General features: G+C 37.5%; 1 protein-coding gene across 8 annotated transcripts in view; it reads right to left on the bottom strand.

Moving 5' to 3' along the window:
- Positions 1-18,197: 18,197 nt before the first annotated feature.
- MYOF (myoferlin) overlaps positions 18,198-27,315 on the bottom strand; it is a 70,132-nt gene continuing 61,014 nt past the window's right edge. For all 8 annotated transcript variants that reach the window (XM_040563418.1, XM_040563417.1, XM_040563413.1 and 5 more), the window contains 13 exons: positions 26,645-26,800; positions 26,444-26,535; positions 25,320-25,490; positions 24,639-24,787; positions 24,321-24,460; positions 23,723-23,811; positions 23,542-23,637; positions 22,760-22,901; positions 22,361-22,460; positions 20,895-21,088; positions 19,809-19,918; positions 19,324-19,471; positions 18,198-18,870 (listed from right to left, as the gene is read on the bottom strand). In XM_040563418.1, coding sequence (XP_040419352.1) covers positions 18,835-18,870; positions 19,324-19,471; positions 19,809-19,918; positions 20,895-21,088; positions 22,361-22,460; positions 22,760-22,901; positions 23,542-23,637; positions 23,723-23,811; positions 24,321-24,460; positions 24,639-24,787; positions 25,320-25,490; positions 26,444-26,535; positions 26,645-26,800 — 1,623 coding nt within the window. In that variant the 3' untranslated portion in view covers positions 18,198-18,834. The remainder of the gene's footprint in view (positions 18,871-19,323; positions 19,472-19,808; positions 19,919-20,894; positions 21,089-22,360; positions 22,461-22,759; positions 22,902-23,541; positions 23,638-23,722; positions 23,812-24,320; positions 24,461-24,638; positions 24,788-25,319; positions 25,491-26,443; positions 26,536-26,644; positions 26,801-27,315) is intronic.

Raw genomic sequence — 27,315 nt, 5'->3', positions numbered from 1 at the left:
ATAGAAGCTTCCTTGTTCCTTAAATTATTACTGTGTTACCCTGAACTGTAAGTGAACCCTTTTTGCTTATAAAAGAAGCAGCTGTTCATGCGATTGAAACCATGGTTCATTACAAGCTGACCTCAAATTCAGGAGTAAAACTTCCTCTATTTTACTACAACTATTCAGACGTGGACTAGAGATAAACAATAATCAAAATCAGGATGAAACTTGACTGGGAAACCCTCTATACTCTTTGGCAGAATTATAGCAGCTCTTGGATCACCGAGAGTGATATAATGTTAAATGACCCTAAAACATTCCCTTCTCAAATGCAGCAGGTCCATGCTGCCAACCCTGTAGCAAACAAAGGCTGATTGTAATGACTCCTTAAGCATAAGAGTATAGAAACGTTAATTATCACATTTTTTCACATTAAACATTTACAGAGAGTCAAGATGTAGATGTGTCTGTTTATGTTCATTTTGCAGTTATTTTTGGGTAAATTGTTTTTAAAACAGATTTTCCATGTTTCCTGTTTGAGTTTCATATCTTTCCTAAATGGTTTTGCGTCTTAACTAGTTTTGTAGTTATGTTGGATGTAAAACTAACAAAAATAAGCTACTGTGACACGTCTCTTTTGACTGAAGACATACGTCTAGAATAATGTCATACCATTTAAAAAAAAAGTAAACTAAATTAATGCTAATTACTAGCCCAACTGTCTTTTATAAATGAAGTAGGGCAGTGACATAGTGCCTTGGATGTATGTTTCTCTCTTTCGGTCTATTGTGTTTGTTATCCCCCTTCTGTAGCTCCCTTGTTTGTTGTTGCTCAATTTTGAGACACAGCAATCCTTTCTAATATTAGTCATGACCCATATAATGAGACTTAGAGATAAGATCTTTTACTATTAACTGGAGTGCCATATAAGATTTCTTGATTATGTACAAATAGCAGATTCTTTGTGAATGTGTGTTTGCCATGATACATTTAATTACATAGATTTGGGGTAAAAAGTTTGAGTCAGTGAAATAGAGTATGCATTAAGTAATAATATTAATGATTCTTGTTCAGTAATTTGGAATTCTTCCTTGTGTTATAATTGTGTTCAGACAATTCTTTTGGGATCTGACCTAACTTAAGTATGGGGATTAAAAAAATTCATAATCCATAAAAAAAAATCCATTACAAATATGGAAATGTCTTAAGAAATTGCAGAAGGAAAAATTTGAGCGGTGTGGGGCAGAAGCTGTTCTCCTGTGTTTAGAAATCTGCTGGCTGGGGTTGTGTAATGCTGTTCTGAGATAACCTATACACAAAAGCTGATACTATCTCCCACTAATGGATAGTTTTCCTTATGCCTTATTCACCCACTGAAGTGCTTGTGGTGTTTGACTCTCATTATTAATGCATGAAATTGTTGATTACCCACAGATTATGAGAGGAGTTTTTTTTCCAGAGATGACGTTTAAATTGTCTGGTCACTGAATCTTTGGAAAAGAAAAATCACTCTGTTGGAGTCTCATTTTTAGGGAAGATCATTGACAAGTTAAAAACTTCAGACTTCTCAGAAATGTTTTCTTAAGTTTGTTGGATTTTCTTTGCTCATAATGCATGCACTGCATGCAGTGTCTTCTTCCCTGCTCTGTAGAATTCTGTGTCTTCTTTGTCTAGGTGTCTCCTGCCATTCCTGTAAATAAGCCAGGAGGAGACCAGCTACCTTTCACATCAGTCTTACTAATTCTGCTGTGTGGTTTGATCCTAGCACCTTCTGACTGCATTAGATTACTCATGCCTGCTTGCCAGAATATCAAGGAGTCTTGCTTGGAGTCACATATAGAAAGAGGCTAAACTAGATAGGTGATGTTTGTTTGTTTGTTTTTTAAAAAACTTTTCTTTCTTAAGCTATTACCCTACTGGTGCAAACTCAGCCATAGTCTAAATGGGGAAGATAAAGGAAAGGAAGGAGGGAGGCTGAGTGGCTGTGACTACGCTGTCTGACAGCATCATGCTTAATGCTGACCATAGCTGTCTATTGCAAAATGACTACCCTTCTCTTTGTCTGGACTCTAGGGATGAGTCTCTCCACAAGCTGCACATATCCTGTTTTCAATATCCTACAGTTTGTCTCTACTTGGCCCATTTTGATTGCAGCTGCTGAACTCATTCCATCTAGTTGTGCCCTCTTTTCTCATGTTTTCACTCTTACAGGCCTTTCTTCCTCTTTGTTTTTGAGCTTCTGTCTTTGCTTTCAAGACAGACTTTCTGATTTTGTTTCCAGTCTGGTCTCAGTCCTGGTGATTACTCATTCTATTTTATTTTTTTTTCCGTAAGAGTGTTAGTATTTTAGATTTGAAATCTTTTTTCGCTATTAGAAAGTGGTATTATGGTCATTAGTTAAGTATGTCTACCTTGAGTGTAGATAGCACTGACCATACCCAGCAATGATGAAGCTCCTTTGGCCACCGCTGTAAGAAGAGTAATGGATGTCCTCATTTTCAGCCCCATGTCTCCTTGTTCATCACCGCGGAAATGTATCCAATGGATCCATTGCAGTTGTTTGATGTCAGCCATTTGCCTGTACTATTCCTGAACTCTGTGTGAGGAACTCCTACAGAAGGAAAAAAGCAGAGGCTGGTGAAAGCTTACTGCTAGCTCTGGCTTCCACTTAAGGAGGAAGCCAAGCTCGCCCATAACCTTTTGGACCTATCTTTGTGGTCAATTAACTGGTAGGGCAGCACTTCCACTTAATGAAGTTTTAATGGTTCAAGGCAGCATGTTGTGGTTTATTACATCCTCTTGTTACCTGACTATGAAGTGAATCAGCAAAATGTATCAGCTTTCTACAGGGGGGACTTGTTTCTTTTATAGGCATCTGCTCTGCTAGAAGTGTCTAAGCGATCTTACTGTTAAGATAGGGACCCCAATTACTTAGATACTTTTGATGAGTGAGCACCCCCCTTGATACTGGTGTAATCAGCAAATTACCAGACCTTTTTGATATTCATTGGGCACAAGCTCATTGGTCATCACTACTTGCTAAGCCTCTAGTCTACTTAGTCCATGGATGACTGTGGTATTTTAGATAAAATCAGCTCATTTCAAGATTCTCTTGTAGGCCGTTTCTAGGCAGAGCAGGTCAGCTAGTCTTCTTGTATTTTCTATTGATTATTTCTGCTTCTATGAGAACAGCTGAAACTTAGCAGCAGCTTCTGGAGGTACCTTTCAACAACATTGAAATACGTCAGACAGAGATTATTGAAGAAATGGGTTAGGACAGTGTTTTTCAGTTGGAAGAGATATATGAATCACTTGAAATCACTTCATCTGCTCCTAAAATGGAGCCATGTCAGTTCCAAGAAAGGGCACAGAGGATGTGCACTCTATAAGGAGAGTAGAAAAATGAACAGAATTGCCCAGTGAAATCAGTATCTTTACCCCTATGAATGACCTGAAATCATTAAAGATCTATGTGATCAGGAATACTGTTTTGTCTGTTGCTCTGAGCGTAGGGTTCAGAGTGCTCCAAAGCCAAAAGGAGCACATTCCCCTTGCCTGGTGGGAGTAGTGTCACCTGAACCACTGTTTCTGTTGCTTACAGCATCCTGGATTGTCCTGTGTGTTCTCGTCAGTCCAGGCTTTAACAGGCTGTTGGTAAATTTAGGTGACAGTGTGATGGTACAACTTGCAGAGTCTACCACTTTCTGTCTCCCTCTTCAATCTCTTAGATGAATTTGATAGATAAAAGAATTTTTGTAGTTTTAACCTTTCTTCCCCTTTTCAGTGGTTTGAGTTAAAAAATGAGGTGTCAAATATAATTTTTAATTTCCTGCCTATTTCATTTTAAGCCAGGTCTTTTTGCATTATTTAATCAGTGTGATATCTTAATGTGGCTGGTGACAAGTGACTCTTAGGCGTGTTTAAGAAACACAGAAAGTATCTGCAATTTAAAAAGCAAATGATGCCTTGCAAAATTGAAAAGTATAAAGAGCAAGGTAGACTTATTTTTCTCTATTTTATTAAAAGACAATAAAAAATGGTTATTTTAAAGCAGCCTAGGGTGGACTTTTAAAAAATGACAAATATCATATGTGCTTGGAAGATGCTAGCCTTAGATGTGGCTCATACAGATGAGAAAATGGTTTAAAATGTGAGGGACAGTTTTAATTTAAGAGACTTGTAATATCTGGAGGCATTAAAAACTGGTAAACAAAAAAAGTTATCCACTGCTATTCATTAATAGTAAAAACAAAACAAAACTAATACATGCCTGTATCAAAACCTGATATTAGGATAAAGCTTACACAGAATTTAAATAGCTGCTTTTAAAGTTGGCAGTAAGATACACTGTTTGATGTCATTCATGGCCCCTCTTTTAGGGAAGTTCAATTTCCCTGTGGTCATATTGAGTTGACTCAGGAAAACATAGAGGGGTCTAAACATCTCAGAGGGAGGTCTTCTATTGCCTGATGCAGAGACTGCTCACGTAGTGCCGTAGATTATACCCTTTTACAAAGAGTCAGAACAAAACCACCCCTCCATGACCAAAATCAAAATATAAGGTACCTTAAACGTGTTAGCCTTTCAGTGCCTTCTTTGTTCTGATACTGCACCATCTGCCACATGCTGCACTGTAATTCTCTTAAGTATTTATTTCTGTAGTGTCTGCAAGTTTGTGCTATGTATGTTAGAAACACATAAGATGGTGAAGCTGTAACCGAAGACCTTACAGGCCAAACAAATGGGATACAAGGGGAGGAAGGACATTTGTATTTATTTCTCCTTGTCCTTTTCTATGATTTTGTTTTGCCCCTTCTGCTGCTTTATGTAGTTACTCTATTTTCTAGCTGCTTTCTGTAGCAACTGGGCATTTAATTGCACACACATGCCTGGTCTGTTTTGTAACCCTTTCTTAATCTGTCATGCAACTTTTATGAATTTTTCTGTTTACTCTTAGTTTTCTTCCATTTTCACACTTGTGTACAACATTTATTTCAGCTGTAAAAATAGTGTTCTGCTTCAAACTGTTTGGTTGTCCCAGGCCTTTTGGAGAATCAGTCTCTAGCACGTAGGTTTTTGTTAGAAGTGCTCATTAGTCTACTAGTGGTCTCGCTATGCCAGAGCTGCTGGGTGTCTGTCATGGTCATGAAAGATGTGCTTGCTAGTCCAGGGTGTCGCAGCCTGAGACATCTTTTACTTGCTTGCAAGAGCATGGCCATTGTGATCTGCATGTGTCCCCAAACACAGGCAGCTACCCCCATTTTCAGGATGCTGGTGTCCCTAAGTAGAAAAGTACGGCGGACTTTAATCTCTTCTGTGGTTACAGAGAAGTTGGCAAAGAAAGTAGGCACTAGGTTTTGCAATTCAAATATCTTAAGAGGCAGATTATTTGCAGAGGAGGAGGACATAAAATAAATCATTCTGCTCCTGTTATGTTAGCTGATATTTGTCTCTGATTTTAAAAAATAATGCACTCTACCAAGGAATACTGATAGCTGGCCCCCAAACTGACAAGCACTGCCGTGTTCTTCAGTGGCTACTCATGGCTTATTTTGTAATTGCATTGCCCCCCCCAGTCCCACTTCATAAAAGTTACACTATTCTGCAAACTGTCAAACCGTTAATGAAATGAACATTAATAGTTTCAGAACTATTACTAAATGAACCAAAGAACTAGGCTGGCAAAGCCATGTTTCAGCTATAAATTCAAGATCTGTGAACTGGCTTAAATCCAAAGACTTTGTAGTTTTATGCTACTGCACTTAGGCTGCCTTTTTTTATTATTTTTTATTTTTTTTCCTTATAGCCACTTCTTTTCTGCGTGGAAAATCAGACTATGCAGGGCAGGGAGCAGTAAGAGTAAAAGGATTTGGATCTCAGAAGTCCTTAAAAAGATCTTAGTAAGTTGTTGAAGTGAAGAGATTTGTCAGTTATTCTACATTACAGCAGTAGGACAAACTTGTTTGGAGTCAGGACTCCTGGCCCAAAGCTATGACCAGCAGGCTTTCAGCTCCTAAAGTTGCAAGTTTTGGCAAGGTCAAAGCTTACAAGGTCAAGTCTACGTTCACCATGAGCAGGAAGCCCACAAGTGGGTGCTGTGTTATAGTAAAGACTGGTTGGATAAGTGAGAACTGTAATACGCATGTAAATAGCTTGTTTTCCAGACACGCTAAGCATCTTGGGTTTATACAGAGGCCCACTTTTGTAGTTCCACATGGGTGAATGGTTATATATATTTTAATTTTATTGTTCTCTCCAGGTTTTTTTTTAGGGAGGTGAGGTGAGGGGGTTGTCAAGCATGTGAAAAGACTTAAATGCTGCCTTAGTGGTATATGAGGTCTCTTTCCTTAATGTTTTTGTTTGTTTATTGTTTTATTGTTGTTTGTTTTGTGTGCGCGTGTTTCCCTTGGACTTTTAAACCCAAAGTGACTTGAAAAAGGTTTAGTCTTTAAAACACTTTTTTCCTTGGCACATCTTAAAAAATCATTGACCTTAGATGAGATTTGAAATACATTATTACTTTTTTTTTTCTTTCCTAAACATTTATCTTTTTTTTTCATGCTGCCATATACTGCTTGGCTTAAGCAATGAAGTACTCGTACTCACCTTTGATGAGTTTAAGGTACCTTGCAAGACACTCAATCCATCTTTTCAACCAGTGGGCACTTAAAAAAAAGAAAAGTCTTGTCTGATCATCATAATCTTGAATGTTTATGACAAGTGATTAAAGATTTTTTTTTCCTGTTGAACTATAATACCAAACTGACTCAATAGAACAGACGAAGCAGATCATGGGGCCAGCCATGGTGGGAACATGTTACCTCTCCCTGGCTTTGCCATTGCTGGCTGAATGCTCACTCCCTCTTGTATTCCTAGTCTTTATCTCAGTAGAGATTCCCAATCCTATTATCCTAAGGACATGTCTGCCTTGTTTAGTATCAGCCAAGGTTAGTATCGTTGAACTTGGTGCATTTGCATAGTTCAGTATAATTTAGCACAAAGATATGACTCAGGTCCCAAAAGGAAAGGATAGTACTGATGATAATGTGGGGCTGCACTCTTTCTCAACAGAGTTTGTTTATTTGAGTATGGCACTGGTTTGGCTATGGTAGTAGAGAGTTTTTGCTTTTTTAAATGCTCTTCTCAGGCAATGACTCGTTAATTGTTACATTGAAGTCTTAGAGAAAGTTTGTTCTGGTGGATTAACCTTGGATCAGTATTTAAGAAATCTGGCTCCTCTGGTTTCTGACCTGTTTGATGACAATGAGCAAATCATCTTATCACCGTGTGCATGATACTTAGCTAATAAAGCATGTTCATATGCACTGAAGCTAGATATCATTATTACACACCAGAGCCAAGGGTAAGAGTGTTTCACCAGAATGTGAGATGGCTGAGTCTGATGTGACATTTATCTTCACTCATCAGAAGTGCGATCAGTGGGGAGTTACCAGGCCTTTGTTCATGAAGATAAATGTCAAATGTTATCTATCTCCATTCTCATATGGTGTCTATCACCATGGTATCTATGTGCATCCAAAGCAATAATGTACACAAATTTAGGTCTAAACCAGTCAGCAAATGATGATCATAAAGATGTCTTCTGACAATTTTCTGGCAGTGGCTGTTTGAATCAAATCTTTCCTGTTTCCTTTCATTCTGTAACAGACAGTGAGAGATAAGCTTGTTTAATTATTTGAGGGGAGAGGGAGGGATTAAAAAAGGATAGACTCGGACAGTATAATGGAATACTGAATTCATAATAAATTCTTCCTTTCACCTTCCTGCTAGTTTGCCTTTCTGCCCAGGAGGCTAAAGACATGTTCTCTCTTCTGAAGTCAGTCTTGGAGTAAGCACTGCCAACAAGACCAGGTGTAATTTAAAAATATTTATGCATTGTCAGTTCTGGAATTAATCTTTCTTAATTGAATTGACACGAACTCATGTCTGCAGGTAATGTAAACTGTCAAACACTCTGCCAGTGACAGCATGTTGGTCAGGGTGGTGAAGTTAATGAGAGATCTAAATTGTGATGGAATATCTCACTGTTCGCTTTGGAGCCTGGTGTTTATAAATGCATTAGTAACATCACATTAACTACAGGCTGCGAGACTCTTGAGTTCAGAAGGGCTAATTATTTGTTTGCGGTTTCTGAAAGAACTGAGGACGAGATATTTGTACCTCAGAAACATTTTGGTAGTGTGTTTGCTGCTGTGAAATGTCTTTCCCTTGAAATGCATATAATGGAATTTTTAAGTAGAATGTATTTCATTTGATAAACTGTTCTTATAGTCTGGAGATACTATTTTTAATTACACACATAAAAGCATTTATCAGCCCTCTCTGGGAGGGTCTTAGCCATTTCCACTGACAGCTATATCAAGCCTACAGTTAGTTACCTGTTAGCAGAGCACATAGCACAGTCTAATAATCATGCTTCCCTTTCCTTTCCCTCACGGCAGTATGGAATTGCTGTTAGCTTTCCAACATCCAGAGTAGTGCAGTGAGGATACTGTGTGTGTTGAAAGAGCAAAATTAGCAGATGAACCATTGCTTGCTGTAGACAGCCATTTGTAAGGTATTCCCAGGTTCCTCCAAGCTTAGTGAAGTATGCACTCTGTGTGACATGCTCAAGGGCTGAGGCTGCAGCCAAGTTTTTCTGAGTGAAGGTAGGAGCCTATGAATCCGCAGCCTGAGTGACCCATCCCTTGAGAAAAATACTTGCTTAAGTGCCATAATAAATACTAGTAAGTATCACGCTGCTTTCTGTGCTAATTAGAGTTCAGACCCTCTTTACCGTATACAGGCTGAGCTCAGTGGAGATTTACCATGCATAATGCAAACAGGATGGTGATTGGATTTTAAACAGCAAGGGGTTGATTAAGGCTTTTATCTTGAGGTATGTGGACCATAAGAGAAGACCTGACTGATAAAAATAAAACCAAATCCAATGATCCAGTCTTCCAGACCAAAGGCACTGTGTTCCTAGGTGGAGCCCTGGGAACAAAAAGCTAAAATATTTGAATATGAAATGTCTGAATGTTTGATATGGGGACGGTCAGCCTATGGATTTGAGTGCAAATGGATTATGTTTCCTTGAGACGTACCATTTTTGCTTTGCCATTAGTTAAAAGTACTCCTCTTGAAGTCATGCATGGTTCTTCCAGAGATATGTACTTACCTGAAGGAAATAAGCAACACAAGTACAATTTTAGGTTTGGGGGTTATTTTTGACTGTCAGGAATGGTTAATAGCTGATTATCCACAATAAAAGTGGTAATGGAGAAGATACAGACATCTGTGCAGGCAGATCTGCTTTGCCATGAGAAATGCACTGCATGTAAAGAACAGACAGGTTCCTTCTTGGCGTAGCTGTCAAAGTGGTGTTATATTTGTGAGAAACTTGGTGTGCTGTGATCTTTCTTGTTTTACAGTCATGGATGAGTAGTAATGTAGACTTTTGGAAAAGGAGATATTTGAGAAAGAGTCCTTTGATAGCAATCCACAGAAGCAGTCATGTTCACTGATAAATATTATTCTTACTAGACTGCTATTTTCTAGTGCTTTTTTTCCTCCTAGAAATGTAAATTATTGGCCTTTTTCCTAATATATTTTTAGTGGCATCACAAAGCATGAAAATTCTGTGAAGACTCCATCCACATATTTACAAGGCAATAGCTCATATGGCATAATTCAATACACTGCTAATTTGTGTCTCCTTTTGATTCCTTCCCTGTTACTCATTCTCTTGCTTATTTAATGCAGACAAAGATGAAAGCAATTTACAAATGGCTCATCTGAAAAATGCCAACCCAATAAGACTACAGTTCACCAAGATCTCTCCATGTTAGCACTTGGCTTCCACGTCAGAGTTTATTCTATGGTGTCATGTCTGCCAGCTATTTCCATATGTTTTTTCACTGTTCTCTTACAACTGGGGTAGTACAGGAAGTGTTAGAGTAGACCAGTTCAGGATATTCTGACCAATGTTTCATATCATTCTTCTAAGGCCCAGGTGATTTTCTGGTTGAAATTACAGTAAGTAGTTTAATCCTTTCACATTTTATAGGGTGCGCAATAGTGTGGGTCAGTTTTTTGTCAGATTTTTTTTATATTGTTATTTATTTGTTATTTTATTTATGTTGTTATTTTTATATTGTTATATTGTCAGATTTTTTAATATATATTCATTTTCTTATCTGCACTCTTCAGTATTTGTCCTGCCATGATCCTATTTAAAAAAAAAAAAAAAAAAAAAAAAGAGAAGCACTTAAATTGGCAGTTTGCGTGACATGGCCTTGTCTATATGGGCTAATAGAAACAGTTTCTGCTTTGCCCAAGGCTGGGAGTAACTTACTTGGGTTAGAAAGACCAGTAGAGAGACCTTTTCTAAATCAGCTAAGAAGGGGCAATGTAATCACTTAATTTTAAGAGGATTATGCATAATAGAAGATAATTTCATCGAGCTTGAAATTTCAGTTGAGGTAGTGTGGGTGTGTTCATCTGTTGTAGATAATGGGACAATGTACTATTACAGCTTGTAATCCTGAGGGTCTGTACAGCTCCAGCACCACATGGGGCTTGTATGTTCCTCTGCCTACTTCAGATGTAAGCTACTACTACTGCAGGCAATTTGGGTAGCTTTCTGCAGCTTTTCATGGAAATTAGTATTTATGATAAAACTAACATGCATGTTATTGTCACAGATGGGCAATAGATTTCTTTCTCCCTCTTTAATTCCTTTCACACCATTAATATATATATAATTGCATTCAGACCAAAAATATTGGAAATGAAATTTAGGAATTCCAGTTTCCAAACCAGAAACTCAGCTTTTGAGGTAGAAGTGACATGCAGCAGTGGAAACGCGCAATATAGTTGAAGTTTTATGGAGCAGGTGGCCAGATGCTGAACAATTGCTGTGGGAAGGTGTTTTAAAGGTAATTTCCTCACAGAAACCCTGCATCAGCATCTCTACTGTGTGAGCAAAGGTAAGGCTGACTGAATTGAAGACGCTTTCCTATGTGCTCCAGAAGGGACAAAGAGCCAATCAGCAGTTAGAACTGATGCTAACAGCAGAACTCTTCGATATTTTGCCAGGCTGGCCTAGCTTTTGCTGTGCCGGATGGGTTTGGGGTTTCAACCCTTTTTTTTTTTTTCCTTTCCTTATTGCCTCGAATGCAAAAGTTTGCTCTTGGGTCTTTTGATAGTTTGGGAGCTACATTTCTCTTTTATTGCTTTGGGGGATTTCCATTCCATTTTCCTTTAATTTGCTCCTCCCTGTTAATCGCATAAGAGAAGCTTAGAGTGTTGAGTGAACAGATAATTCTTGGTCTATGTATATGAGCGAGAAGAATTCAGATTTACATGAAAATAGCTACCCTCAGGTTAGACCTTTACATTTGGAAATAAGCTCTTTTCAGGTCTATTTTCCCTCCATTGTTATGTGCTTTATTTAATGTGAATGGTGGATGTTTGGGGAGGGACAGAGGTTTGTTTGACTATTCAGATTCATTGGCAGGGTTTAAGTTGGCACAGCATGGATCAGAGCAAGATGAGTGGTGACATCTCATTTCTAATTAAAAACACACACAGCACATATACTTATGCAATTGAAGTAAATCAAGTAAATCCTTTCTCAGAGCTGATTGCTTCTACCTGTCTACTTTTTGTGTGTGTGTTTAAACTCTCAGCACAGTGGGACCATCACCATTTTATTTCAGGATTTTCAATGCGCAAAACAGACCCCAAAGCTAAAAGAGCTCCCCAGTGACAGAGCCTCTGTATGGGAACACCAGGATGAACATCTGCCCAGGTGTTCCAGTACTTTTGTTTCTTGTATAAATACTTGTTTCAGTCTATTTTCTTTCTTAATTTTCTAACAGTATCAGGTACACTGTGCAGACTTTCACATGAGGGCCGATGGATTCTGTGGTAGAGTGTATGTGTTTTGGGCTAGGTGGATCTGATGTGGGCAGAATTGTTTTAGAAATTTCATTTCTATTCCAAAATGGGAATAGTTGTGAAAAAAGCCCGCTGAAGTTGATCTTTTGTGCCAGGCCAGGGAGTGTCAGAGATTTAGAGTAGGAGCTAATAGCTAAAGAGTTCCCAGAGGTGCTAAATCCAGTGTGTTTCCTGCACCCTAGTAGAAAGAGCATGGGGCTGAAGTGAGGGCACTGATTGACTGTTACCAGTTCTCAGCCAGAAGAAAACTTTCAGAAAACTGTCAGCTGTCTGAAGTAAGCTTTTGTTAGGCATGTTAATTAAAACAAAGGCTTCATGTATCCAGGAGAGCAGATTTATGTACGGAATACTTCTGCAAAGCTTCTCCCCTTGAAATCAGGAAAAAGAGTGTTGGGAAATCTGGAATTTTGCTGCAGAAGCCCTGATGCTTTTCTCCCAGATAGTGATATCTAAGGGTAGGCTACAAACTGGAGCTTTCGTTGTGTTAGCATACATTTATATCTGTCTTTTACACTTAGAGTAGCTGTTGAGTGTCTTAAAGGATTCTGTATCTCCATTGCTTAGTTGACGTATTTGCAAGATCTGTCCTCATTTCTAGTATGTGTGGACTGGTGGCTCAGTACTTTTTTGCTGTTTAATTTTATTTTTGTTTTCCCATGATATTTCTCCTCCTATGTGTAAATAAATTCTTCTGAAGGTCATTCCTATGTGACAGATGTATTCTTGTCCACTGAGTCTGCCAGCAGTCCTGAAACAGAGCTTTGGGGCAAGGGGACTTGCTAACTGAGGACTTGGTTTGAGAATATCTTGTTTGATGTCTAAATCAGCTTAAGATACTATTCTGTAGGCCATACCCTCCGTGATTTGTGTCAATACACTATAGTACTATGGTTTGAAGCAAATAAGAGGATAGTCACACACTAAAAAGAATCAAACAGGGTGTAGGAAGAAGTTGGTGGTGTTCTGATTTTGTTGGTTGAGGCCATGGTAGTGAATAGGAATAAATAGTAATGCTGCCAGTGTACTGTGAGGTGTACTCCACTAGAATGGTGACTCTGAAGCTGATCCATGGTCTTTAGAGAATTTAATTAATTGCGTTTTCATGGTATTTGATCTGATAACCTGAGTAGCAAGAAGGAATATACACTCAAGGCAGGAAAGCTTGGGAATTCTGCAAGGAAGAGCGTCTCTCACAGCTGTGAGTGTATCCTGCTGCTCCCAGTTGTGCAGTGCGGCCTGAGTTGAATGCCTTCCTGGGGATTCCTGCCAGTAAGCATGGGATGCAGTGAAGTGTGAGAGCTTGTTCGTTTTGTAGTGTTGTTCAAATATGTAAATGTAGGGAGGTATTGCAGCTTTTTGTTCTTATCGAGTTATATGGTCTGATGGTTTGCTCCAACAGTTAAAATCTGCACTAAAATGTCTCCTCTAACCTTTTGTAATTTTTTTTTGACTTTTCAGTTGAAGGTTTTGAGGGGAAAGGAGTTTTCATGTGTGCACATGCATGGTTTTACATGGTTTTAATACATTCCCTGAATAAAAGCATCTGATTTCTATGTTCTCTACCTCTCTGTAGCTTACTTTAGATGTATTTTCTTGTTACTCTGTCACTTTTCAGGCTAGGGCTGACCTCTTAATCTTTTCGTGTACAGGAGGCCTAATTGGTTATTCTCATTGTCAACATTTGAATCTTTATTCCTTTTCATTGTGACTTTTTTTTGAGAGCTGTGACAAAATCAAATGAAGTTTGAACATGAGCTAATTATGTTGGATAGAACAACATTGTAACAGCATGATATTGGTTTATTCATTGCTCCTTGTTTGATGATGGCTATAACTTTGTTTCTTTAATTTCTGTTTCATATTGCTCATCTGCATTGTTTCATCTGCTCTCACTGGCAGATCTGATTAGAGGGCATAGCTGTTTAAAGAGGTACTACCGAGAGGAGTTTAGGTGCAAATCTATAATTGTTTCATTACCGCCTAACAGCAGTTGCGCTTAAGGTTAATATAAACTCCCCAGGCACTACTAGTTCTGCATCTCTTCGTTTCTGGAAGTGTCTGTGTCTTCTTACAGCTGAGAAGCATGACACTTAAGCTTAGTCATGGCCAAAAGATTCGGTATCTGTGAAGGCTTGTGCTTGAAGCAGTACAGTCAGAGGGGAGGTCTGTACAGGTTTGGTTCACTTCTCTGCCTGAAAGGTTTAAGCCTGAACCTGTTACCTGGCTGAGCGTGCCCTTACTGGTGGGGTGTTGGTGGGGACACCCTCCAGCACCACTATTGTGGTAGCAGCACTGATGCAGGAAAGAATGGAGGAGAGGTGGTTTGGTCTGTGGGTCCTGAATGGATGCTGGCACCTTGCTGCAGCTCTGAGCTGTGAGGGGGAAGATGCTATAGGCTCATTGTCCCTCACTGATGATGAAGTAACTCCCCTAAAGGAAGTCAGTGAACGCCCCACTCCTCTGTGCTGGCACTTGTAGATCTCTTTGAGCTGGCTGGGGGTCCCACTGCTCTGTTCAGGGCATGTGTGTTACCTCCAGCGGTGCTCTGAGTGCCCCAGTGCTTTTTGCTGCTAGTTGTGGCACCTGTTAGGGCTGGGAAAGGAATACAACTGCCTTGGAGTCTTCCATAAGCAATTGTAGTGTATTCAGAGCTTTCTGGTGGCTTCAAGAAAGTATGCGTTTTCCCATCTCTGTACTTCATCTTGCGCTTGTCAACGGATTTCATCTGTTGGCCATAGCAAAAGCTTACAAAAGAGACAAACTTTTTTGAAGGGTAGATTTGTGGTCAGAGTGCTGTTGGACTCAGTGGACATAGTGTCTATGTTCCCTCTTTTTTTTTTTTATATGTAATTTTAGAGAACTTTATATTTTTCCTTCTTTGGAGAATTTACTTTCTAATTCAGTTGCCTGTTTATATACATGACAGCTTTCTCCATGCACAACTTTATACAAGTGTAAAGCCCTGAGTATTATTTACTAGCTGAGATAGCATATGCAAGATTCAGCAATGAGTGCTGCAATCTCACTGTTTGGTTCTGCTTTCAAGTTGCTAGTAGATACTTAGGCATCTAGTGGCACAGAGTGGAAACTTTCACAGCTGCAGCACTAGTCAATGGGGACCAGCCTTTCTCTTTCAATCCCTTTCTATTTGTATATATATTATATAATTATATATATTTATTATTTATATATTATATAATATCAACATATATATTACATATATTCAATATATTATATATAAATACATATTCTATATATTCTATGTTATATATATATATAATAATATATATATATAAATAATATATAAATTATATATATTTGTAGAATTGGTAAGTCCCAAACACATTTACAACTGTGCTTGCTAAATACACTTTGCAGCAATGGACTTTGATGGGATTGTGTTTTCCCTTAACTATTAAATAATGTTACTGTTCATATGTGAACCGTATTCAGGATAGGAATGAAAGGAAAGCTTTTGTGAACACGTGAGACTTGGGATGTCATCTTGTGGTTGTTCGAAGAAATGCAAGAACATTGTGGGTGTTCGTGAGTTTACTCCTTCTTTATCTTACCCCGAGCTGGTTTAGGTGCAGATTTTTTCTCAAGCTACATGATGATTCTTTCTTGTATAATCTGTGCGGTTGTAAAGTATGTGACAGCAGCTGTTAACCTTCTTACAGTCCATTTCAGTAGTCAGGGTTTGGGGTGAATATAGGAAGCATTTACCACCATTTGAAGGGCATCTGATAAGAAATAGCATGCTTCTTGGAAAGCTGAATATATCAAAGAGTGCAGCTGCTGCTTCTTGAACATAACATAGTGTCAGAGCCAGAAGGACTCTGATGTATTGCTGGCAAGTGAGATAGTGCTTTTATTTAGCCATTTTCGTTAAAAGTGCTTCCTGTCTAGCTTTAGCCTTTCCCAGGCTGTTTCAGCCAGCTATCATCTCATGTTTTAAGGACACTCAGGTGCAGAGAAGGCAGACTCATCAAATAGATTTTTCCAAAACAGAGAAGTCACTTTGGACCCAGATAATCATCTCTGTGGAACGTAGAGTCTGTACACTAAGGAATTGTGACAGGTGTGCTCTTGAACTGAGCACATCAGCTCACAGCCCAAAATATTTTGGATGATGGTGCCTGTGGAATTGCTGAAGTGAAAAACAGAGTTTATTTCACTTTGTTCTCCCGACTACTAAGGAAGGAACTGAATATTGAGCATCTGTTGTGACCTGATCTTCTCTGTCATGGATGAAGGGTAGATTTGACTTTTTTGATTGTGTGGCTGTACTTCCCAAACTGCTTTAAAAGGCTGTAAACTTGAAGTGCACAGCTTGTGGAAAGAGTGGCATAGACCTGTTCCAGGCCTTGAGGGAAAATTTGATCAGAAAAGTGTGCGACTTGTGACTCTCATGTGCCAAACCACAGACTGAGGGTGAAGATCAACTAGAGAGAGATGTACGCCTAGTTGTAGTACTAAAGATAGTAACACAAAAATCTTGTATTTTTATGGAGTAGTCAAAAAATCATGGACATTTATATATGACAGGTTATTATTAATTGAGGCAAAGCAACCTCACAGGAAGAGGAATTCCTAGGGTTAATTTGTTTCCTATTGTAAGGAAGTGTGTTAGGTACATCTATACCCTGCCCTTTTTTCTGTATCCTCAGAGGGTGTTTCCCTCAGTTGCTGGTAACTGGAGCAACATGGCCTAAGTGAGCGTCCCAGTAGCCAGGGCTCAGCAAGCGTGGCATGTAGTTGTTTCTATATAGGGCTCAATCTTTGCTGCTGTTTGAGCTTGGTAAAAACCTACTCTACTTTGGAGTCATGCACAGTCCACTACACTGTATTACAGACTACACTGTATTACAGATTTGACTAGCAGTATATGTAAATTATAATGCTCACATTTTCTTGCGTGTGAACATGTGTATTCTTTTGTTTGTTACGGGGACAAGCTGGGAGGCAGACTGGCTTCTCAAACTTTTCAGTTATGTTTTTAAGTATCATTTGCATAATTATAGTGAAACTATCATGCCTATGCATGCTTACACAAAGAGGCATCTGGAAGACAGTGAACTCAGAAGGGGCAAAACCTGCCCCTCTTCAAATGCTAGGTGAAGAGGCTTGCTCAGATCTCTACTCTGCTTCATAATTGGTTTCTGAAGAATGCTGTTCTTAAATACCTCCTTAAAGTTAAATGTTGGCCTAATGACAACCATTACAAGTAACACGCTTTCTTGTTATACAATGAAAATAAGGCTGCTGTGATTTTTACCTTCTGTCATATTTATGGCATTGACTGGAACAGATTTTAATAGTGGATGATCAAACATTAGGTGACACAATTACTGGTTATTTCTGGAGTGCTATTTCGTCATTAGTGAAGGGACAATCCATCTGGATAGTGATTAGTTCCAGCTCTGAGCTCTTATTCATAGGTCAAGATGCTTGACAGTTTCTTAACCAAAAAATAAGGGTGTTGCTATCTTTTTGACAGGATGACTGCTACTTCTGCCTCCCCTCTTGCCAAAAGGACTTCACATTTATGTAATACCTTTACTATAGCTTATTCTACAGAATTAAATCAGTAACATTTTTTTTATTTTGCCTGACAAGTGCATGGTTAGTTCACACTGCTGTAAAAAGCATTGTGTGCCATTAAATACACAACAGATTTTTTTTTCAAGACTAATACTTGCAATTGTTACTGCCATCCTTTTAAAGACAGCAGGAATCTTAATGCAGTTAAGAATGTGACTATCATACAAAATGCTGATTTCAGGTTCTGCTGCAGATTTTTTACATTTAAAGCGCTGGAGAATGCTTCTACTTTGGTCCTCCATAAAATCAAGGTGGAATTCCAGCCTATAACCCTGAATTTAGTGCAGATTATTTTATATTCTATGTTAACTAGGAGGAGGAGTCTAAATAAAATACTGTGCATTCAGATCATGTTTCAAACCAGGGCTGATCTAGGTTGTATATCCTTTTATGTTCTGCTTCAAGATCATCTCTAAATCCAAGGAGTATAATGAAATTATTCATGAAGTTTCATTTCTTTATTAATTTCCTAATTAACGAGTAAATTCATTAGAATTTTGTGCAGAAGTATTTCCTTATTCTTCACTGTGAACACAATAATAAAATACCATAATCTCCAGATTAATAGGCTTATTTCCTCTGATTGACACTATACAATACCTAATGCATTGCAGTTTTGCAAAAGAAATGAAATCTGGAAACTTGCATTTTACTTGTGGATAACTTTATTTAACCATTTTTACATTACAGTAAGTAAACAGTATATTAATGTATTTATTTCTGTGAGCATGCAGTTGTCAAGATACATACAGTGTTGTTAAGTCTACAGTGTAATAACTAAGAATTTAAAGCAGAATGATGCTGGAATCTTTTCTGAAAACATCTGACCCATTATTGATTGCACTGTGAGGTTTCTTAGGCATCTGTAATTATAAGTAGGGTTTGTTTTTTATTAATTTAAAATGCAAAGTTTCAAGGTGTACCCAATACAGAGGAATTCTCGAAAGTATCCATAAAAAAATAGAGATAGCAAGAGCAGGCAGTCTCCTGAGTGATTTTTATTAAAAAAAAAAAAAAGTTTAAAAGCAATGGGAGATAGAACCTTACCATGTGTAGATACTACTGAAGTCAAGAAATATACACAAAAGGTCTTGTTTGTTTGTGTGTTTTTTTTAAAACACCAGTCATGACCCCTTGAACCTTGGCTAACCTTGGTTAAATTCTTTCTTCTCATCTATTTTCCAGTTCAAAATAGTAGCAGACAATAAGCATGCTGAATTTGGTCCACAGCCTGAGGCAAAACCTCACTGCTATTTAAGAAGATGAGGTGAAAAAACTCTTCTTTTAAATTGGTTTCACAATCTTCATCGACAAGTAGTTCTGTGGGAGTGAGAAGGGAGGAAACAACAGAAGCAAAAAGATTTATATGAAATATTTCAGCGTAGTTTCCTAAAAGACACTTATCCTAGACCGCATCAGAATGTGTTCAGGGTATGCTAATTTCAGTTAAAATACGGTAAAGATAGTAAAGTAAGATATTTCAGAGTAAAATAGAATGAAATCCAGACACAATTTTTAATTGTGTACGTTATTAACACCTCTAAAGCACTCATTTGCTTCATCTTCAGCTTTAACATAGTTCTTACTTCTTTCTCATTAAAAATCCATTGGAACTGTTTACAGGTATAAGGATATAACCCCTATCTCCCTGCTAGAATTAAACTGATTAGAATCTCTTGTCTGAGGAAAGGGGTGTATGTTGTTGATGACACTTATAAAAGCTAGCCTCACACTACAGCTGAACAACAGTAACAGTGGAAAAAAAATTCTTACCGGCAACGAATAGAGGAGCACTGCTACAAACAAGAGTATAATCAGCAAGATGATAAGGCCTATGAAGAGCCATTTAAACCTGCGCCACACAATAAATTTCATTGTCTTGCAGGGATTTGTAAACCAAAGGAAGGAAGTGTCTGGTCGGCTGCATTTTGAAAGAAAAAAATATTAATTGTACTATAAATACAGGGAATAGTTAAGTGTGACAGACTAACACAGCAAAACACTCTGGTTTTAGAGTTGAAAAAAACATAGTTTTTTAGTGTAAGATAGCAATTTCAGTAAATGCGTGCCATTATAGTGAAACCACCTTGCGTTTTTATCCTTACATTTGCAGAAGGAAACACAGATGGCTTTTATAAGCACAGTTTTGCAAAGGATAGTTCAGATCTAATAGGTCACTTGCTGCATGCAGACCTTGTCAAGAACATCACAGTTGCTAGATGCATATTTCTCAGGCTAGTAAGAGAAAAACATCTTACTTTGGTAGATCTAGTTTGGGGTTCATGTTGGGTTCATCTCTTCCTTTACCAGCTGGCCTTTCCTCAGCTTCTTTTTCATTAACAACTTCCAATGTCATTTCAACTTTACCCTTCAGAAAATATGTGGCATGAAACAAACATCTTACTGAAACAGCAGGAAGAATACTTGTTTGATACTTAAACAGCACAGTCTTGTACAAGCTGCTTTTGTGTGCATGTGTGTGTTTCCATTTCAAAGTATACTTGTTTCTGCGCTGTGGCAGTGTCACAATACAGTGGTAGAGAATGACAAATAAGAAAAAAGATACAGTACATAAAATGTTGTTGCTAATTTACTAGCAGTTCAGTTTTAGGCTACATATTGCTTTTTCCTATTTGGCAAAACAAAGTTCTGTTTTTCTTTCAAGAACAATGCAAGGACTGCATCTTTCCCTAATGACTAAGCGTCTCATTTTTATATTGCTGTTGGATTGTTTTTTTTCCTCCAGATAGATTAGATCCTTGGCAATAAAAAAGTCAGGTTAAATTGCTTTGGGTCTTCTGATAATCAAGAAGCCAGTCTGTCTTTTCAGTATATAAATTTTATATATATATATATATATATATATATATACACACACACGTACACATTATATATAATTATATATAGTATATAATATGCATACATATAATTATATATATATTAAATATATATATGTTTTTTAAAAAAACCTTTGGATTTAAAGTTTTTTTCTTTATTCTTTAATTCATTTAAGATGTCTCATGTTTCTCCTAAGCAATAACATGCTAAATTCATTCAAATAATAACTATAATAATAATTGTTGATTTGGTTAGATAACTAGACTCAACATGGTGCCAGAGTCCTTCAAGATAAACAAAGTTAAAGACAAAATAAATGAATTAAAGTATTTAACTCATAGTTTAATCGTTGATGGAGCAAACTTCCTGAATTTGTGCATGGGACAAAGTATTTACTCCTCCTCTGTCTATCCACTGAGAGATAACAGCTAAGCAAGGGTCTCTGTTTACAGTCTTTCTTGGTTACTTGAAAAGCAAAGTAATTTTTAAAGTAGTAGTAATCATACCGCTAAAATGCGTGAGCCATCCTTTTCGACATAACATGGCCACCACCCTTTCATAGATTTCTGTTCAAAGAGAGAAGCAGTCTTGGGAGCCTTCTGAAAAGTGTCTGCCTTGTATTCTGGAATCATGTCTATATTGCATTTCTCTGGAACTTTTGCTGGAATGATTGTTTTATGTAAATCAAGTTCCACAAAACCTACAAGACACAGACATTAAAAAGTTGGCATTGCGTAATGCTACCAGCCAAAAGCATAGTGTTTCAACATAAACCTTTCTTATCTCCAAGCATGTTCTAGAGGAAAAGTGATGAACAAATGTGTTACATTCTTATTTATCTAAGCATGTTGTGAGGCAGGTAAGAGGCTGTGTTTACACCTGTCTTGTTAGTATTGAAAGCATTGATGTTGATATAATGGACTCAGCAAGCTGCCCCCCTCCTCCTTTTTAATGCAACATGACTTGATATTTAATAGTGTTTTCCTCCATGTACCTAAAGAGAAAATAACCAAGTACAGCAATATAATGCTCATGTAATTTCTGATAGTTAAACATATTATTTAGCTAACTTTAATGATGGTTATAAATTGATGATTTGTTTCCAGTTTCTGAGGGCTATGCGGTTTGCATGTAATCTAAAGATTTATCTGCCTTAACACAGGGTGGAGAATTTTCTGCAGGGCAGTATCTCTATAAAGTAATTTTTTATGTAAGCTAGGATATTTAACTTTGAAAGTCAGTATTTGTCTTTTTAGAGCAAAACTTCAGATTGGTCAAAAGTGACTAAGTACAAAATTTATTGCAAGTCTTCTTGAATGACATGTCTTATTGAAAGACTTCTGTTTTCCTGTGTGTTACATAGTTAAATAAAGATACCATCTAAGAAAAAATATTCTCTGGTGTTAAGAAGTCTCAAATAAATCCTCTCAATCAGTGCTTTCCACTGAACGTAAGTAAAGGCCTGCCTCAGCAAGGATACTGTACGAATCTGAATTAATAACAGCATGAAATAGATTGTTTAACCTAATTTACAGCATTACGTCAGTACCTTTACTTAGAACTGAAGTACTCTCGTTTTAGGTAAGTTTTCATACACTTTATGAAATTTCATACACATTTAAAGGTTGGACTTGGTGCTTAGGGACATGGTTTAGTGAGTGACATTGGTAGTAGGGGGACCAGATGATCTTGAAGGTCTTTCCCAACCTTAATGATTCTATGATTATCTTGCTATTCGCATTTTGTGATAAGACTTACATGAATACAAAGTATATTGGTTTACCTCCAGGTAGGCTGTTAGTGAGTGAACATCCACTCATTCATTCATGAGCACAAGTTACAAACACTGTACTGTGTGAAGGCAGGAGTGTGCTTGCATGCTCTGTAGCTAACTTTAAAATATAGACTTTAATGCAGTAATTTAAAATCGTTTTAATACCCTACTTTGAGATGATAATTCTTAAAATCTTACCCAGATAGTCATCCAAGGAGAACTTGTCATTATCCCATATCTGGATGATGAGTTTAGGTGGGATTCTGAATTCTGTCTTGTCAAGACTCCAAAAATGTTCCTATTTTAAAAAACAAAACACAAGGAACTTTTTAAAATTACATCTGAAAATTCAGTTCTGTGGTCTGTTAGTAGTTGTGAATTCTGGGGGGGGAGGGGGGAAAATTAAGCATCTCTTCACCTTGCTAAGAGGAGACTGCTGTTGTTCCTTGCTCAAAGGAAAAACTGAACCTGCTTGCAATAGCAGCTTGAGAAAATTATGCAGAACTGAACCAAGCTGCCTCTATATGTACAACAGACAAAATTAACAGACTAATTATGGTATGTATTCAAAGTATTGAAATCTTTAGAAATACCTACCTTTTTGGAAACTATACAGAGTTGCTCCGCTGGGAGATAGTCAAAAGGAAAAACAAATCTCCAGTTAAAGTTCCCTTCACCATCCAATGATCGATAGTGAACATCTGTTTTCTGCTTATTTTCCTCATTACCAGGCATCCATCTGAAAGTAGAGACAGACATGTTTACTGTTTGTAGTGGAACTACATTGGTACTCGTTTGTATTGCAACCTTGGTTTTGAGTGGTTGCAAACAAGCCATAGGAGTTGCTCATGGACAGCTAGAGGCTTCCATAGACACATGGATGGAGACTTTCCCATGCTTTCTGTTTGGTTCAAACTTGGCGCTGCAAATACAAACATCTGAACTGAACTTTTGATCTGCTAAGACTAGTACTCCAACTGTGGTGAGTTTTTTTATTATTTTTTTAGGAAGAATTAGATCAATAGCCTAGTAGTATCTTCCTGTGTATCTGTTTTTTTTTTTTTTTCCTTAAGACGAGGAAATGTAACAAGATTCCAAGATACATAGCACCGAAGCTAACACACTAGCTTGTCTGTTGCTTCTCACCTCTAGATTTTATTTTTTTGTAAGGCTGAATTTTTGGGATCTTTCACAACACATTAACTGATCATGCTATATCTCATGATACTTCTGTACTTATCTGAGGTTAGCACTGCTTCAGAGTGAAGGGTGCACTGACTTGGCTGAACAAAATCATCTTTGGTATCCATGTTCTTGGCAGCTCCAGTATATTCTGAACATCATTTATCTGCAAGTGTTAAATGACAGGGTGCTCCTACCCTTTCACATAAATGTCACTCATTTCTTCCCCTGTGATGCTCTTTTCATCCAGAAGGACATCTTTGGTGTTCCAGACAATCACACGTAAAACATACCTAGGAGAGTAGATGTTTGGGGAAAGAGAATTGAATTGCCTCTGTCATGGCTGCCAGATGATGTGCAATATATACAGATACTCACTTCTTGGCTTTTCGGGGAGTGATGTTGAAGGGAGGGCCTGGAGGCCCTAAGCTTTTGGGGAAAACATCAACCCACATCTGGAGCTTTCCCTGTATTAGTAGAGAAGATGAATAAGGGATTGTTTGCTGCATACGTGTTTGTCATGGTAATTCTGTGGAAATGCCTATTGATTAGTACTAATTTCTAGCTCACTCATGTTAACAGTGTCAGAACTTGTACAGGCTTCAGATAGTGGTAAGCCCAATCCCTCACATTATGCAAACTTTCTCAAATGAACAATGCCAAGAATTCAGAAGATGGTAGGGACATTACCTCCTGGTGAATTCAGTGCAAGTTAGGTGCCTGTATAGTTCGCATTCTGTAGGTCCCAGTTTCTGCTCTCTCAAAGACAGTATTAAGTGCAGTGTGATTCATGTGTCCGGTTGTTTGCAACCGATGGCCTATAGTACCCCTTAACTAGACTGAAGTAATGGAACCACTGCAGATTTTGTGCTTCATTTCAAATATAAGCACACTTATTTATTTTGACTTTTCTGCTTGCTACAGGAATGCTCTATTTCTGCATTCAATAAACAGAAGTAAAACCAGTTCATAGTACCTGAGGAATGTTGGGCTGGAAGGTGCTATATAAGGTCCTCGTCTCCACGTGCTCAGGTACCAAACCCTGGGTTCTGAGGATATGAAGGGCTAGCCGCTCTTCACCTGGACCAAGATGCTGATGCAGTACTTTGTTAGCTTCTGAAACAAAATAAATGGAATAGAACAGGGGCTCGTGACTCAGAATTTGCATTTGAAATTTTTTTATAAAAAGTTAAAATTGAGCACAAAACTGCGTACATTGAAGTCAAAATAGCTGAGAAGTTTTATATTTGTGTCAATGTGAATTCAAGAGGGAAACGTAAGTAAACAAACTCACCAACTTCCTCCAAAGTATAGTCTTGTCCCCCGTAGTTAATTCTTCTACCATTTTCAGAGATGACAGGAGGAGCATAACCTTTAAACCTGGCTATGTTTTGCAATAACTGGGTTGGTTTCAGTTGATCACGCCAGGTATTCACACCAGAACTTTTAGGAGAACAACAGAAACATATCTTAAAATTATTCAACATTCAGGGCATTTATGAATTATCTTAAAGTTATTTATTAGTTTTAAAACAATTCAGAAAGGACAGCAACATATCTGCTTAGATTGGCTCCTTGAATCTGATACAATGACATGATTTTGTACCAGCTCAATTACCTTTCAAGACAATGCTTTTTCTTTACATATTAAAATAACACATTAACAGATACTTTCATATTAATTATCATGAATAGGTCAGAAAACTGTGTTAAGTGTGTGTTCTCTGTATAGAAATAACACATTACTGTATGAAAAGAATACTAAAATGTTTTATGTCATGGTTTTCAGTCAAGGCTCTTTTGAGACTTTAAAGCTTAACTTGGAATTCAGATGATACAGTGAGCTCAACAGCAAAGCATCAGAAACCATACAATTGTTTTAACTATAAAATTAAGAAGAAGGAAGTCCAGATTTGTTACAGACAGTGGAGACTAGATGTACAGATACTACTTTTCAACAGACAGTATGACTTACATGCAGTACTGCTGTGGGATGCCACAGTGAGATCCATAACGAGAAAGAAATCTGTTCTCAAGATCAATCGTGGTTTCTCCCACTTTTTCATCACGAGTCAATGTGTCATAGTCATAGACTGAAATTTTCAGATCTTTTTCTTGAGGTAAGAAGCAGCTGAGTTCATACATTCTAAATATAAAAGTGTCCAGTTAACACTATCACTCACAAAGTTTATTTGTGATACATGTCCTTTATAAGATACTAAGTGGATGCTTCTAGCGCCGATAATTCTAGTAGCAGTTACCACTGATACTCTACTTCGTATTTGTAATTGTTAATAATTCTGTTTTGTACTGCTATGGATATTTCAACATTCCTTTCTACATAATGCATTACTTAGGGTTTTCTGTGCAGCAGCTTGAAATGAGACTTGGAAAGAAGCTAGTGTGGCTCTTGTTAATCACACTGTTAAAATCTACATTTTTTGCACGATTAGAATTTCTAAATTTTTAAATCACAATACACACACAGCTGGAGCTTTAGTAAACATGGTCCAAATGTTCAGTGTCTGACTAGAAGGGATTAGTCATCTTGCTGCCCTTTACAAAAAGGGCTGGAGAATTTCCTTAAATTAATTCTCTGAATCTACTTTCAAAGTATTCAGCCTGATGTTTGTCACTGCTGCTGAATCCATTACCTTTGAGTATTCTAGTGGAAAATGATTCTCAGTATCCTTTTTTGATTTAATTTCTAGTCTGACTTTTTAACGTAGACTTCCAGATTCATTATAGAAGAACTTGGAAGAGCTGGATATTCATCGTGACACCAAAGTAAGTTTCAGAGCCAAAACTTTTTCCATATTTTCTAAGCACATTTCATTATTCTTATATGTATAACACAAGGCAGTTTTAAGATATGTTGTTTGCATTTGTGCAGTGTACCCGTGTAATACAAAAAATATAGACTAGCCAAACACCTACACTGTACATTGATTTCAAAAGGAAATACCTTACGTAACTTCAGTCACAATTGTCGGTATAAAACTGTGAATACAGCATTGGATATTTAAGATAATGGTACATGACATTCTCAGAAAACATGAAACATTCTAAAAAGCAGAAATGGAAAATAAAATTTGTTACCTGCCAAAAATTGGGTTGAGAGTATTAGGCACGTAATTATCTCTGTCTTCAATTACTTTTTTACTTAGGGATATTTTTATGTAAGGATCACACTATTTAAAATAAGAAGAAATGTTATTAACAAGTAGTTATAAGACTAACTTCATGTAAAATATACTACAGCAGTTAGCTCACAGACATTCCAAAACCAAGAAGTCTCACCAGCCCGTTATTATCCTGGGGTTGAAGCTGCAAAGCTCGAACAATATAAATGCGCACAATACACTCCTGAGGCCCACTGTCTGGTAGCTCGCGGAACTGGCGAGGAGGAGCTGGAGTAGTGGGATCATCAGGTAATGCATAGATTTTAAAGGATCCCTAAAAAGTAATACAAAGACTCAATCAAGATAAATGTAGAAAAATCTATATATTTTTTCTTATTTATCCTATGCATACACACAGTTTTACATAGAAACAGGAAAATTATATCTTTCTTTAACTTAAGAGTTGTCACTTGGAAGTCATTTGACTTTAGTGGGTTTTGGGTAAGACAGCAAAGGCAAGGTTACATCCTTAGCTGACTGAAATTGATAAACCTTTTAAAAATTTCAACAGTATTACTTAGTTTGCTCCTGCTAAGAACATGTAACGTACTTCATGTTTATTTGCTGTAACAAAAACATAATTTCTTTTATTTTTAAACCTATGTTAACATTTTCATCTTTATGACTTTTAAAGTCACAGATACAGTACAAAATACTGTTCACAAATTCATTCTACAAATGTACTTTGCTGAGAATGTCTACAGGTGAAACTTTTGACTGTTCAAGAGACTATCTGGGAAGGTTCTGTTCCACAGACAGGTTCCCAAAGAGATTGCATTAGCAGGAATG

Source organism: Cygnus olor, chromosome 7 (assembly GCF_009769625.2).
Source record: "Cygnus olor isolate bCygOlo1 chromosome 7, bCygOlo1.pri.v2, whole genome shotgun sequence".
Taxonomy (NCBI): Eukaryota; Metazoa; Chordata; class Aves; order Anseriformes; family Anatidae; genus Cygnus; species Cygnus olor.
Note: the sequence above shows the minus strand (reverse complement) of the source record. Positions and strands in the feature narration are given on the sequence as shown.